The 17,114-nt window shown below is 35.5% G+C and overlaps 1 protein-coding gene across 1 annotated transcript in view; it reads right to left on the bottom strand.

The window, feature by feature from the left end:
* snRNP-U1-C (small ribonucleoprotein particle U1 subunit C) overlaps positions 1–17,114 on the bottom strand; it is a 112,556-nt gene that overhangs the window by 86,077 nt on the left and 9,365 nt on the right. Inside the window, exons 2-3 of the mRNA XM_090415569.1 lie at positions 16,870–16,912; positions 2,879–2,987 (exon numbers count right to left, since the gene is read on the bottom strand). Coding sequence (XP_090271695.1) covers positions 2,879–2,987; positions 16,870–16,912 — 152 coding nt within the window. The remainder of the gene's footprint in view (positions 1–2,878; positions 2,988–16,869; positions 16,913–17,114) is intronic.

The following is a 17,114-nucleotide window of genomic DNA, read 5'->3' as shown; positions in this document are numbered from 1 at the left end:
TCAAATGGTGTGCCACCTTTTTAATAAATTACTCTGGATTTAGAGAAAGATGTTGAAAGTTTATTTTTCACTTGGTTAGACTATAATAAATTTAGTTTAAATCCTTTATCCAAGTGTGAGCAAACAAAGTTTGCACCTGAAAGTATATCTTCAGGACTGGGGTAAGGTGGTACAACACCGGCAACTCGTTGCAAAGGTGGAGCAATAACATCACTCCTATCTCAGTATCTCCCATAATGCAAAACACATCTCCTTGCAGATATGTCTAATGTTATGCATTAAGGGAAGGGCCACTACCCAGACTAGTTTTGACCTTTATTGAGGTCTCTTAAGTGGGATCCAGGCCCAAGTAAAGATACCAGGCAGAAGCATTAGCAAGGTCATCACTACCTATACGAGTTGCCAAACGGTGTGCCACATTTTTAATAAATTACTCTGGATTTATTATAGTCTTGGTTAGACTATAATAAATTTAGTTTAATCCTTTATCCAAGTGTGAGCAGACAAAGTTTGCACCTGAAAGTATCTTCAGGACTGGGGTAAGGTGGTACAACACCGACAACTCGTTGCAAAGGTAGAGCAAGCTAATAACACTCCTATCTCAGTATCTCCCATAATGCAAAACATCTCCTTGCGGATATGTCTAATGTTATGCATTAAGGGAAGGGCCACTACCCAAACTAGTTTAGACCTTTATTGAGGTCTCTTAAGTGGGAGCCAGGCTCGGGTGGAGATACTAGGCAGAAGCATTAGCAAGGTCATCTCTACCTATAGGAGTTGTCAAAGGTGTGCCACCTTTTTAATAAATTACTCTGGATTTAGAGAAAGATGTTGAAAGTTTATTTTTCACTTGGTTAGACTATAATAAATTTAGTTTAATCCTTTATCCAAGTGTGAGCAAACAAAGTTTGCGCCTGAAAGTATCTTCAGGACTGGGGTAAGGTGGTACAACACTGGCAACTCGTTGCAAAGGTAGAGCATCTCCCATAATGCAACACTCCCATCGTACACTCCAATATCTCCCATAGTCCAACACCGGGCAAAACTCGTTGCCCGGTGTAAAGGATTTAAATTCAATTAATTTTCTTCAGTACGTGCACAAAGTAACACTACCGTAGTCCCCTCTTATTTACGGTCAACCCCATTCCAAAAATATTAAACGAACAATTCCAGAAATAAATAATTTATAATTATGTATATTATTTCTGGGAAAACTCCCATGTTACTCCTCTTTATAAACTATTATAATTACAGCTATTTTGCCTGCTTCAGTTTAGGAGTACCCCTGTTTAAATGTCATTGGCTATTTACTCATGGATTCTTAGGGCATTATGAGCGTAGATGTACTAAAAAGTATATGTAGCCTAAGGAATAGAAAATTGCACATACATTTTTCTGGGTGTTGTGGCTTTTCCTCAGTCTGCTATGTCGAAAACTGCAGAGTGTGTGTGGGGGGGGGGGGGGGGGTAGGCAGTTTGGTAGAATAAGTTAGAAAAACCCGGGTACATATACTTTGATATAGGGTGGGGAAAAAAGTGAAAGGGTTAATTTTTTTAAAATAGGGAGGGGAAAGGTGGTTGACGGGGTGTGGACCGTTTCAACTATAGTCGAAACGGTCCACACCCCATCAACCACCTTTCCCCTCCCTATTTTAAAAAAATTAACCCTTTCACTTTTTTCCCCACCCTATATCAAAGTATATGTACCCGGGTTTTTCTAACTTATTCTACCAAACTGCCTACCCCCCCACACACACACACTCTGCAGTTTTCGACATAGCAGACTGAGGAAAAGCCACAACACCCAGAAAAAGGTATGTGCAATTTTCTATTCCTTAGGCTACATATACTTTTTAGTACATCTACACTCATAATGCCCTAAGAATCCATGAGTAAATAGCCAATGACATTTAAACAGGGGTACTCCGAAACTGAAGCAGGCAAAATAGCTGTAATTATAATAATTTATAATTATATTGGCAAAATAAATATTAGATCCAACATTATTTCAAAGCCAAATGTTTGTAGAAACTATGAAAGTGTCATAAGTTGACCTGAGAGCTTAAGAAAATTCAATCCTTGGCATCATTGAGTTCCCTTAGCTACTTAAGTCAAGTAGTGCAAGCTAGGCAACCCGGGGATGCTGAGGATTGTATTCTTGTAAGCTCGCAGGTCAACTTACAAACTTCGAACTTCCATAGTTTCTACAAGCATTCACTTTGAAATGACGTTGGATCTAATATCCACTTTGCCTATGTAATTTTACGTCACTAAAATGAAGTTGTACAGCGTTCTTTCTTTTAGTAATAGACAATTCATGAGTTTTAAATTACGCACCATTCTGAGTAGTTCTCGGATATCAGATTAACTGTCGAGTACTGCAGTGCTTATGTTCAAGTAACTGTTATTTCACTTAATAATGGCCCCAAAGCGCAAGCATAGTGATGCTGATAATTCAGATATGCCAAAGAGAAGCCCAAAGTGGTTCCTTTTAATTGAAAAAGGTGAAAGTTCTCAACTTCATAAAAAAAAAGTATACTGAGGCTGCTAAGATTCCATTCACATTCAAATAACTTTTATTACAGTATGTTGTTATAACTATTCTATGTTGTTATTAGTTATTGTTGTTAACCTGTTGCTGTACCTAATTTATAAATTAAGCTTTATCACAGGTATGTATAGGAAAAAACATAGTATATCAGTCATTACTATCCACGGTTTCAGCTATTCACGCAGTGTCTTGGAACATATCTTTCACAGATAAGGGGGTGTCTACTGTATACTGAGAATGCTGGCATAACACCCTGCACTAAAAAAAAAAAAAAAAAAAAAAAAAAAAAAAAAAAAAAAAAAAAAAAAAAGATAATAAAGAGCCTTACTTGTAGCATCAATAAGTTTCTGTGCCTGTTCTTCCATCCACTTCTGGTAATAAAATTTGACATTGTCTTTATGCTTTCTTCCATTACAGTGTGTTTTTCTAACTGATGGCTAAGGAAATAAAATTATATATCATCATCATCATCATCTCCAATTTTTGATATGCACCCTCAAGGGGCATGTATACATATCCTGTAAAATTAAATCCTATAAAAACTAAATTATACTACTAAATTATACTAGATAGAACTGCACTAGAATTTTTCAGCTTCAAAACTTATTTTTAACTTATAATATGGATTAGCAACCTTTCTGTACTTGCAGGTCACATTCACATATAGCTTCAAAATGGGGTCCAAACAACTAGTTCTTGGGATATTTCAGATTTGTACCAGGGACGAATATTCTGGGTGTGCGGTGCACATCCACTCAATATCACCGATATTATATTTTTACATTTATTCCCATTAAAAACTTTCTTAGTTGTTTCCTGGCTTCATGTGATTCCTAAAATAAAACACAATATACTAATGCTTCATGAAGAGGACACTTTTCGATGCGTAAACATTGCATCACATCTGCATTAATAGCCAGGGTGTGCATTCAAAATACATACACCTTTGATCCTTTTGAACAGTCATACAGATGGTGCAGCGGGTCAAATTCCTAGTGTTCTAGTGGTTTTAAACCATCCAAAAGTGATGAGAGTGAGCATGGAGACAATAGCACCTAGTAGCTGTGAATGGGTATTATGTCTGATGCATGCATACAGACTAGTCTGCAGAAGCAGTGGTTTTCCATTAAGTGTGTCGTTCAAGTTGTCTCTAGTTACACTAATTGTCCTAAATATAGTATACATGTTAATGGCTGTTTACTGTATTTAGTGGTAAACAAAGAGACTTGTTTTACTTGCTTGTGCAGTATAGCATCTGTTGAGGATGGAAAGATTTTTTAATGGTATAGGAACATTTTTATTCTAGTCTTCAGAAACAACAGATGTAATAAAAATTTATCTATTCCTGAATAAAAATGAATACATTTGTGTATTATAAGAAGTTATTGATTTACAACAAAATACCAACATATGTGAGATATCCATTATTGATAAGACAGAAGAGCTGCTGACATAAAAAAAACAAAAACTAATGAATGTAGGATTCCCAAACGTGTGAATAATTCTGATAATGATTGGATATTATGTATCCTATTATTGAGTAAAAAGTATGCTAGTCTCAGTAAACAAAAGAAAATTCTTAGAAAATGAAGCAAAATATACATAAACCAGAGAAATACACATGCACAACAAATGTTATGATGAGATTATTTGCTGCTCCATCAAACCACATGTACTCCTGCCATGGCTAAATAAATCACCTGATCAACATTATCAGTTCTCTCTTTCTAATGGCTGTTTATTATTGGTTAGTTATTTATACTTTGCAAACAAATCTCTTTCCTTAAGTCTTTTTTTTTTTTAATTATGCCATTATAAATTCACTTATTCATGTCTAGATTTTATAAGATCACATACTATTCGCTCTACCCAGCAACTTATAGGACACACATCACAAACTTTAATTATTAATAATTCATTTGCCATTAATGAAAGTATTTCTACTCACATTCATTCTTTCCTTGACATTTTCCATTCTCACATGACTTATTAATAATGGTTCACATATTTAGACCTTTGAGTAATTCAAATATACCAACCAAATAGAGAATTCTCCTTTATTATTGTTTTCTAATATATCTTCAAACAAACAGATTGTCCCCCACTCTATGCACATGTGGTTACAATTAATTGATGGTATTCAAAGTGAATTGTGTAGCACGGGTTGCATAAGTCACACAACAGCACACCCAACATGTTATGGGCTTTACATTTTCCATTCTCACATGACTTATTAATGATGGTTCACATATTTAGACCTTTGAGTAATTCAAATATACCAACCAAATAGAGAATTCTCGTTTATTATTGTTTTCTAATATATCTTCAAACAAACACATTGTCCCCCACTCTATGCAGATATGGTTACAATTAATTGATAGTATTCAAAGTGAATTTTGTAGCACAGGTTGCATAAGCTACACATCAGCACACCCAACTATTATGGGCATGTGATGTCACTGATTTGTACCCTTGGTGGTGGTGGTGGTGCACTAACTTCAAAATTGCATGCATGTCATGAAGTCCAAAGATTGAATCTCAAGCTATAAAAAAAATTAAATATTTATTGCAGACAAATACACAATCACACACACAATGGATGCAGTTCCATATATTATATTAAAATAAATTCCCTGGAGAATTGCAATTAGTAGTAAAAATAATTTCTATTATTCTATATCCTTGTTGTCTTAAACCATCATCACTAACCACATGTGATGGAAAGACCCAGGGTTGGTGGTAAATTGTTACTTCTAGTGTCACAAATGTCCATCTTTAATGTTATGATATATCTATTTACAATTTTACATAAAAAAAAGTCCTTGATAAAAACAATACAATTTTATGACTTATATACATAGGTCTACATTATAGCCAACCACACAATGTATTATTTTGAATGCCCATTTAAGGCAGTTATAGCTTTCTGCACTTCTACAAAGTTCTGCTATTATAAAACATGAAGGTTACAAGAAACTGTAATTATATTTTGACATGGGGTATCATATTTTCAGTAACTGTAATAAATTTCAGATAATCATAAATGTCATTACAAAGTTATTCACGCATTTTGGATCAACATGGTGAAACAATATCTTCCAAGTTGACAATGTTGAAATTTAAATAACAATTCTCTATTATGGATAAAAAAATATTGCAGGCAGAACTACAATGTGCACTATATAAATTCCATTCCATAATATTTTCAAAAACCAAGCCAATTATCACATATGGCTATAGAAGTACATGTACAATTTTCTTTATTACAGAAAGTGAATGTAAAATACTGTGAATTAAAATATATGTAGATTTCTATTTATGCATAGAGATATAATTAAATTGTTATTGCAACAGTTACTATTTTTGATATACACCCATATAAATTACACCTCTCTTTCAAAAAATAAATAACTAAATAAATGAATAAATAAATAATAATAACAATAATAATTTCCTGGCCTAGTTGACTGAGTGGTTAGTACACCTGCTTCCCAACCAACAGGGTTCGAATCCTGCATGGATGTTTGTGATTGTCTTTAGGTGGGAGATGAATTTCATTGTATGGTGTGGGACCACTGCCTCACTTATTGGAGATTGAAACAGCTAGAAAAAGTTCCATGTTTGGTCACTAGAGCAGGGTTTCCAAACTATGCAAAAAATCATTTTATAAAATACAAAACATATGTAAAATTGATAAAAACAGAAAAAAAAAAACTTAGCCCACCCACTGCACAAAATGTACTATAGGTTTGCAAAAAAGTATTTTGTGAATGGGAGCAACATAATAAAATAATATATGGTTACCTGTGGCAAATACATTTTATTATTATAATATAGTTATCTCCATAGAGTGAGAAGACCCATTATTCACTCTATAGCTCTACTTAAACTCATTCACTAAGCAAGCATTCACAGCCATTCTGCTCACTCACCACTCTCTAAGCAAAAAATCTAGTCCTATCGACCTTACTAACCACGAGCTTACATAATTTCTATGGGTTACCCCTCGTTCTCTCCCTTCATGCCATGTAATGAAAAAAGTCAATCCTATAAAACCTCTTTAATAACTTTATGTGCTTCATTCATGTATCCTCTGTTTTTGCTTATCAGCTAGTTTTTGAAGCCCAAATGAAGAACGTGAGTGACAATCTTTGTTACTCACCTTCTGGATCCTCTCCACCACTTCTGCACAGTAGTCCAGATGTGCCTTATAAAGGGGGAACAATAACTTCTCTATTCCTGTATGATAGTGTGTTCTTCAATAACCACATAATCTTATGAGCAGTTTTAGCTACTTTTGGAATATGCCTCTAAACTTCAACTTCCTGTCCACAATCACTCCTAAGTCCCTAGCCTCATCAATTTCCTGCAGTTCAGTTCCATCAATATTGTGCAAGCTTATGATCTCTTCTTCCCAAAGTGCATCACCTTATACTAGGCCTCATTAAACTGACAGCCATTGTCATACTGCTACCATACTATACTAACATATATACCATACTACTAATCTATTTAAGTCATCCTACTCTCCTTTGTTTTCGAAAATTAAGAAATGGGCTGCCCAGTTTAAACTTCGCTGTACCAGCCTTGAAGATGATCCTCGTGAAGAACGTCCAAAAAGTGTTTAACACCACCAGAAATCATTGATCAAGTGCACGATATGGTATTAGATGACCGGCAAGTCAAAGTGCATGAAATTGCTGAGACTATAGGCATTTCAAAAGAACATGGAGGATATATTTTGCATGAAGATTTGCAAATGAAAAAGCCAGCAAAGGTTGGGTGATTGGTAGAGCCTCTGCTACTAATGGCTCAGCAAAAAGTTAAGCAAGTTTGAGCATGATTAGTAGTTGGAAGGGAATCAATTGTTCGATGCTGTTGGCACACTCTCCCTTGATGAGTCTTTGGACTCCCTGGAGGTGTCACATAATAATAATAATAATAAAAACCCACTTGCATGAAAATCTCTGAATAGTGCTTGGAGTGTTTTAACAAGAATAAAACTGATTTTGTGTGCCGATTTATTACTATGGATGAGACTTGGATTCACCATTACACACCAGAATCCAAACAGCAGTCAAAACAGTGGACAGAAGCCAGTTGTTCAGTGACAAACAAGACAAAGTCGGTTCCATCAGCAGGAAATGTCATAGCATCGGTGTTTTCGAATGCTAAAGGCATTTTGTTTATTATCTTGAAAAGGTTAAAACAATAACCGGGGAATATTATTTCGATTTTAAACCAGACTAGATGAAAAAATTTGTGAGAAATGACCCGGTTTGTAGAAGAAAAAAATCATCTTTCATCACAACAATGCACTTGCCCACAAAGGTGTTTTGGCAATGGGAAAATTAAGGGATCTGCACTATGAATTGTTTGAACATCCACCCTATTTCCCAGATTTGGCTCCCTCTGACTTCTATCTCTTCCCAAAACTAAAACTCTTCTTCACTGGTTAGCGTTTTTCTTCAAATCAAGAGGTGTTGCAACTGTAGAGGTGTATTTTGCAGATCTTACTGAGAACCACTACAGTGATGGTATAATGGCACTGGAGCATCGCTGGAACAAATGTATTAGTCTTAAGGGAGATTATGTTGAAAAATAAAAATAATTTGGAAATTATAAATTTGTTTTTTCATTGTTAGGCCGAGAACTTTTCAGACCACCCTCATACTATCATTCTTCCCACTTGAGTGTCATCAGCAAACAACTGAATATTTCCCATCAAATCATTTCCTATATCATTGATGTACAAATTAAACAGAGGACCAAGTACTGAGCCCTGTGGTACACCACTAGTCACCTGCCTTCTCCTGGACTCACCTTCTCCATAAACCACTTTTTGATATCTGTCCATCAGCCACCCTGTAATCCAAATCACTAGATTCGTATCCATCCCATATGCTCCAATTTATGCAACAAAATTCTATGTAGAATCCTGTGAATACTTTTGCAAAATCCAGGAGTATCATTAAATTGCCATTTCACTTATCCCATCCCAGTGTCACTTTATTATAAAAAGTACTAAGGCAAGATCTACCTTTCACAAAACTATGCTGTCCCTTATAGAGCATCATATTCCTATCCACCCACTCCTGAATTCTGTCTTTCATAATTTTTCCAGTACCTTAACGACCACTCCTGAGATGCTGATTGGTATAATTTACTACTTTTGTCTTGGAGCTTTCTGTATACAGTGGGACTATTTTGCCCTCTTTTCACTCTAGTGGCACCTTCTCAGTACTGAAGATTAAAATAAACAGCTGGATAGAGAGGTTCTACAATATTCTAAGCACCTCCAATTCTTTAACCTCTATTCTCTCAACAGTCAAAGTCACATCTGGCATTGCAATATCACTACACTACCTAGATGGCACACCCTTGAAAATGATCACTCAGTACTCGACTATCATTGCTGAAAGTTGACTACTCAGCTTGTCATAGTCACCTGCTTTGTAATTCCACATATATCCCTTCTTAACAGAAAATTTTGCATGTCAGACATCTCCCAAGTCAAGACCATATGATCACTTTCTCCAAGCAGAGACAGCATACCTAGATTGGTTATTGTTAAATTTTCTGATACTATGATGTAATGGAGAGGACATCTCATGTCCCTTCCATTACATGTTGTCTCACAGGTAATTATTTCTTAGCAGTGTATAAATTCCATTTCCTTCCCTCATTGTGACCATATAGTTGAAATCCCCCATAATAATTACTACATCTCCTCATCATGCTAATTTGCCAATACATGCCCTCTATGTTTGTCCTTATATCCCCTGGATTATATCACCTACCAATCATATATTTTGTTCTGTTACTCTCAAATGACTTGCCCATTGCCCTGTCCTCATGACATACTTCTACTCTTTTTGGCTTCAATTCATCTACTATCATTAGCAACTCCCCATCCCATCCTGTTCTTTCTAAAATATTATTATTTCTATATCATCCTAGGTCAAATAAGTCCAACTAATGCCTATAACTTTTGGTCAAGTTGAACTAACCAATGTCAAAAACTCCTCAACGTTATTTCAAATACTTCTGGCATTAGTATACAAAAACTGTATACCCCCCCCTTCAACCTCCTTTACATTTTGTGTTGCTTAACCCACTAAAGTTAGGAATCTGGGGAGTAACATTCAGCATCATGTATTCACTCTACCAGTTACTAACCACTAGGCTGTCTGGACCGATTCTAGTTTACCTGACTATGCACTTCCAAACTCTCACTGAATTTCAAGTCTTCTGACCTCAAATCCATTTAAATACAATCTATCCACCTTATCTAAATCTTTCCTTCCACCAAACTCACTCCACACACACACACACCCACAAACTCCACACTATTGCTCCTGAACAATCTGTGGACTGACTCATTTGTGATCACAGCTCTCCATCTCAGCTAGCCTCTCTCTTTTAATTTAATTCTCTACATCCTTAATCTTGGCTCCTGGAAAACACAATTTCATTACAATCTGCTCAAGTACTCCTCTTATCAATGAATCACTCTACAATATTTCATCCTTATTCTCACATTTTCAATCTTTCATAATATGCCCCCCCCCCTTGCATCTCCTCATTCTTTCACTTCTGTTTCACACAATCTACTAGGTGTTTCTCCAACCACTGAATCTCACATTTTATGTTGCTCCTGAATTCTATGGAGAACTCCATGTAAGTAGGCTTTTCCGTTACCATCTGGTCATGCTCTTCATTTTTCACCATTTTATTTATACATTTGCTCATACCATGTGCAAATTTTAATTCAACCTTGCCATCCACAATTGCATTTTTACAATTGTGTGAAAATGCAATTGCGAAAATTTCACAATTGTATCAAAACTAGTGTTGCAAGTGTTGAAACTTACAACACTAGTTACCCACCTAAATAATGTAGTGTATTATAGAAATCCATATCTTTTTAATCAATATTAGATTAAGTATTGTTTAAGTGTTCTGTAATTTTACAGAATAAAAAAGCAGATCCACAAAATTAAATTTTTATTACCCAAAAATACTTAACTAATTAAACAAGTTTATTTTTACTTTTAAAGTTATCTAAGTTGACATAATCTCTGTTCTTCCTGCTCATAACTCATCTGGTAAAAAAAAGATATTATTCTCAAAATACCGTCTAAATATTTATGAAAACGTATTTGCTTATAGTTGGTATGTAAAAATATAGAAGGTACAGCAGTAACGATAATATTTTAGTAGAATATACATGAAAACAACTTATGTTTCGGAAGTAAATATAGTCACGCTTTTGGTAAGGTGGGGTCTGGTGGACACCAGCACACTTTACACCTCTGCACACTAAACTTGCTTGTGCGCAACAGCCTGTCATCTATGGCGTCGAGTAGTGGGTTGCAGGAGGGGAAGCTATACTGAGGCATGACTCACTAGCACGCGTTGTTAAAAAGTTATAGTCAATTTAAAATCTTTGGGGTCTGTGACACCCCATCTTACTAACGCCGGGTTAATGGAAAAAACTATTATCGTGAATGTGAAAATAAAGGTTGAACATTACTGCATATCTAACCTTTAGATTCTTACTGAATACAAAGTTAATTATATGCCCATTCTAAGAATTTAACAATGCAAGTCAAAAAAACCCTATCATCACACACATTAATGACTTCTCGCAACTACTGTATATGACAGTATATAAGATGATATTCAAGATAAAAAAAGTGCTGAAAGAAGGGATGATCGTATACTCCAAGTATAAAACAAGTATAGAACCTTTGAATTTCGCAATGGAAAGCAATCAAGAGATTGTCCAGCTCCTAAAGTAATATATTATGTAGTGATGTATGCTATATTAGATTATTATTATTTATTATTAAACAAGACCTCATGGAGTCAAAGACTCATCTAGGAGGTCCTTTTATCTCACACACATCTCATCATACCGGGTCTTAAACACATTCAAACTCCTTGCAGACACCACACTCTCAGGCAAGGCATTCCAATCATTCACAACTCTGCACGAAAAAAACCTGCCTCTCACTCCCCTACTCACACCCTCTTTATACAGTTTCCAGGGATGACCTCTGGTTCTCCCCTGATCTCCCACTATTCGCTGTAGAACTTCTCCACCATTGATCCTATAGCAACCCCTTACCAACTTGTAGGTCTCTATCATATCTCCCCTCTTCCTTCTCTCCACTAGTCTCTGCAAATTACATCTTTTCAATCTTTCCTCATACTCGACATTCCAGAGGTCAGAAACTACCTTAGTCAGTCGCCTTTGGACCCTTTCCAACATCTCTTCATCCTTCTGAAAACCAGGTGACCAAATCTGGGCACAATAGTCCATGTGTGGCCTAATCAAAGCCTTATACAATGGAACAAGAATCTCCCTACTTCTACACGTCAGTGTCCTCCTCATCATTCCCAGAAGTCTTTGTGTTGTCTTCACAATTTTGGCGATGTGCTGTGGACTACCAAGCTTTTGGCTCACATGTAGGCCAATGACTCATAGTGCATTGGGGTTATATGATGATGACAAGGGATAACTGCAACTTGCTGTCTTTTTCAGTTGGTAGTGTCAATAAAGTTCTACTGCTAAGTACAGAAAATGTGTGATAAACCTGTTTAAAATACCATAAAATTTTAGGCTAAAATTTTCATTCTTTTTTAGTGAATATTGTTGTCGATTTCTATAATTTCAAGATACCACAAGATCCTCAACATGGCTCCAACTACTACACAAAGGAAATATGAAGCCAGATTTAAGCTGAAAGTTGTAGTATATGCCAAGGATAACAGTTGTGCTGCTGCACAAGAATATGGTGTAACAGAGAAGATGGTAAAAGACTGGAGATTAAAGGAAGATATTAAGTATTTACCATCTGGATTATGGCACTCTACTAGGGTGTCATGACACGGATTTTATTTTTTGGGACAATGTATCCATTTTACTGATGCTCATGAGCTATATATTGCTAAAATGATTCTCTGAATTTGGTCAGTGAGCACACTGTCCCTTATCATTGCATCATTTAGCAATATATATAGCTGATGAGTATCAGTAAAATGGATACATTGTCCCAAAAAAAAATTCTGTGTCATGACACCCTAGTAGAGTGCCATAATCCAGATGGTAAATACACACTATGCATTGCTCAATATAATATCCCATTTACACCACATAGCTGTAACATTTTAAACAGTTTTTCCTCTTGGCACCTTATCATATGCCTCTTCCAGATCTGCAGATCCTTGATATATTCCCATTATTCTGAACTATTTGTCTTGGAGTGAAAATCAGATCCTGACCTCCATATAGCCTAAACCCAGCTTGTTCTTCTCCAAGCTTCCCTTTCACAATTTTTCTTACTTTTTCTCAAGTATACTTGCATAGAACTTACTAGGAACATGACCACTCAGTTGGGAAATTCCTTTATAATTCTCACAATCAGTTTTATTTCCCTTTTAATGGATGGGTACTATGAGAGCTCTACTCCAATCATCAGGAATCTGATCTTCTGACCAGGTCTTTGGAATAATTCAGTAATATAAACTACATGAATATAACACTTCTCCAATTTTACTACTGGCTCTCCTTTTTTTGTTAATGCTTATTATGCTGACAGTGCCTCTCTTTGATTCTGTTACTAATGTTCGAATAACTGACTTTTCAAGTGTTTGTCCTAGTATAACTGGAGACTTTAGAATACAGGTTCAATAGCTATGTCCCAAATTGTTAACCCATCTTCAATCATGTATCCAAGTGGATAATGCTCAGCAATGAAGTGCACCATAAAAAGGTAAAGACAGACTGAACATTGGATCTTAGCCATTAGATGATTCTCTGCTTTTCTCATAGGCTGGTGGAAACATCTCCAACCAGTTACCTAGTTCTGTTCCTTAATCAATCCAAAATGCATTCATTTATTTTATAAAAATTCCATTAAAATACACATCGCAGATATTCCTGAAACAGCCAGCAGGAAGTTTACTTATACAGATGATTTAGCTTTGGTGATCTGCGACAAGTCTATAAAAAGAACTGAAGAAATATTGACAAATGATCTGTCGGCTTTATGGCAGTTCTATAAAAAATGGAGATTAATTCTGGTAAAACCGAATGTTCTTGCTTTCACCTCAATAATAGACTTGTAAATCAAAAACCAAAGATATATGCTGATGGAACATTAATTTCATTTAATCAGACAACTAAATATCTGGGAATAACTCTGGATAGTTATATAAACAGCATATGATTATTATCGCTGCTAAAGTTTGCACCAGAAATAACATAGTTCAGAAGCTTTATGGTACTATATGGGGCTCAAGTGCCACAACTCTGCAATGCACTGCCATGGGTCTAGTTTACAGTGCAGCAGAGTATGGTACTCCTGTCTGGCTCAATAGTTAATATGTCAACAAACTAGAAACCAGTTACCTAGTTCTGTTCCTTAATCAATCCAAAATGCATTCATTTATTTTATAAAAATTCCATTAAAATACACATCGCAGATATTCCTGAAACAGCCAGCAGGAAGTTTACTTATACAGATGATTTAGCTTTGGTGATCTGCGACAAGTCTATAAAAAGAACTGAAGAAATATTGACAAATGATCTGTCGGCTTTATGGCAGTTCTATAAAAAATGGAGATTAATTCTGGTAAAACCGAATGTTCTTGCTTTCACCTCAATAATAGACTTGTAAATCAAAAACCAAAGATATATGCTGATGGAACATTAATTTCATTTAATCAGACAACTAAATATCTGGGAATAACTCTGGATAGAACTCTGGATAGTTATATAAACAGCATATGATTATTATCGCTGCTAAAGTTTGCACCAGAAATAACATAGTTCAGAAGCTTTATGGTACTATATGGGGCTCAAGTGCCACAACTCTGCAATGCACTGCCATGGGTCTAGTTTACAGTGCAGCAGAGTATGGTACTCCTGTCTGGCTCAATAGTTAATATGTCAACAAACTAGATGCTCAATATTACTTAACTTAACTCCACTTAACTACTTACGCAGAGTGGAGTTAATTACTTAACTACACTCTGCCTTTAATAACGGGTTGCATTAGGAGCACACCCTTACAATGGTGTGCTCCTAATGCAACCTCCTAATGAGTTAATTACTTAACTACACTCTGCCTTTAATAACGGGTTGCATTAGGAGCACACCCTTACAATGGCTCTCCACGTTGAGCCATACTGCTCCTCCGGAACTGCGACGACAGGAAGCCTTGCTTCGTGAATATAAAAGAATTTTAAATAACCAAAACCTCCCAATACGTGAATTTATTCCAGATGCTTTATCTAATAGACTAAAATCCAGAAGACCTGCCATAAAAACCGCCCGTAATCTTCTTAGTCAGAATGACAGTATGGTGAGTAGGTGGGATGTGCTGTGGTCCCAAGGAGTATCATCTGAAGTTCATAATTACATAAACATCTTCCAAAAACCATCTGGATTTGACCTGCACAGGAATATATGGACGACGGCTAACAGGATTCGTAAGTCTTCACATACACCATGGCCTGTACGAATCCTGTTAGCCATCGTCCATGGGGATTTGGTATCTTACCCCACTTTGAAAGATACCAAATCCTCATTGTCTCTATGGAGCCAAGAAACAAACCATTCACCATACAGTACAGGAATGTAAGCTGAGGGAATATCCAGGTGACTTTAAGGATATCTTTGACCTATCCCCAAAGGTGATCAACTCAATTAAAAACCTAAATGATAAAATGTGATTAATCTTCTGTCTGATGCTTGTCATAAATTTCATATTTGTATTTGCCTGAATGTAGATGTTTTACTTTTTTTTAAATTTATATTATCATATATGTGTAGCTTATCTATATTCATATGTATTTTATCTTACTGTCTTTTAACCATGTGTACAAGCCATATGATAAATAAATAAATCCATTAAAATGTGAGGACATATCCTAATTATACAGCAATATACACAGGGTGATGCCACACACATCAAAGTTTAAAGGTATAATATTCTACAGCTCAAAAGTTAATGAAAAGATGCATGCAAAGAAAATGGGTACAAAAAACATAATTACAAGATACAGCTCCTTGGCTGCAGCATGAACATTGATAGTGCAACTGGATGAATTTGTTGAAAACAATAATAATCACTAACAAGACAGGCCTGGAGTGAGTTGCGTGTAATTGTAATTGGTGTGCACCCTGAGCAAGTGACAGTTGCTATTTGTTTCAGTGTTTGAAGTTATACATCTGAGTTTTTTTTTTTTTTTTTTTTTCCAATGGAGAATAAGATGTTTGATGAACTGGCTGACATGCACTTTAATAATGAATGCACCAACAGAAATGCACATGAAACACACACATGGACTTTATTATCTCAAGTACCCCCTATGGAGTCAGAGACTCATCACGGGAGGTCCCTTTGTCATACATACATATCAACAAACAACTTATCAAAATGCATTCCCTGGCAGTCAAATTCTATATGCTCAAATGTTCGTTCACTCATCTCCATCACCACCCCACTTTTGTGAGCATAGCATAGTTTCTGCACCAATGTTGCACCAAGAACTGAAGTAGGGTAAACATGAAAAATCGTATGGGTAACTGGAAATCAAGGAAACATAGATCCAGAGGAATGGAATTCATGCCTTTTTCTTGAAAGAATTGAGACAGAAGAGAATGATAAAGTAATTATACAAAGGGTCCTACATAAAAATCAGCTTTATACATGCCATTTCAGAGCGTTCAAGCTTTTATGAGATCAACATCTTTACTGTCAATCAGCATTGTGTCAGTGGTTTCATATGTGGGAGACTGACAGTTTTGCTCTCTCTCACATACTTTTTTTACAGACAAAGCAATGTTCATATCAGATTGTATTTTCAATTAGCACAAATCACATGGACCATTCAAATTCTACATGCAGTTATTCATCAGCAATTTTTCATCAATGTGTGTGTGTGTAGGCTATCTTTGTAAACAAATTAATAGTGCCATATGTTATGCCAAACAAGCAGGCTTACAGAGGCTCTTTGTTTGGCATAACATGACTTCTTGAAAAAAAAAAAAAAAAAGATCTTCATGATGTGCTCAATGATTTTCCCTTAGCACAGAGGAAAAATATGTTTATGCATGATGAAGCTCCACAAGTCATGAGACCCAAAGGTATGCCTTGGAAGTTTATGACATGGATGTAGAATCACTGTATAATTTGGTCAACTCTTACAATATATATGTTGACATCTGTATCATATATAATGTATGCTAGCTCATATAAGAAGCAGCTGTCATCACTACAGAATTAAAAAAAAAAAAAAACTTACAGAATCATGGGTAAGATAAGTATCACAGTAGTCACAATAGTATCTGAAAAACAGAGAAACACAAAGGAAATTATTATAGATCAAATAATCAAATATATCTTTACAAAGAAAGTGACATGCACAGGGAATTGTGATATTAAGTCCATTTTATTCATACTTCAAAAATAAACTTTTTTAATTTATTCATGAAACAGTCATATACAAATGAATAATACTGTTCTAATAGCAACTTCCTGAAACAATAT

The sequence above is a fragment of the Typopeltis vanoorti genome, chromosome 3 (genome assembly GCF_054136105.1).
Source record: "Typopeltis vanoorti isolate ZY-2024b chromosome 3, IOZ_Tvanoo_1.0, whole genome shotgun sequence".
Lineage (NCBI taxonomy): Eukaryota > Metazoa > Arthropoda > Arachnida > Uropygi > Thelyphonidae > Typopeltis > Typopeltis vanoorti.
Note: the sequence above shows the minus strand (reverse complement) of the source record. Positions and strands in the feature narration are given on the sequence as shown.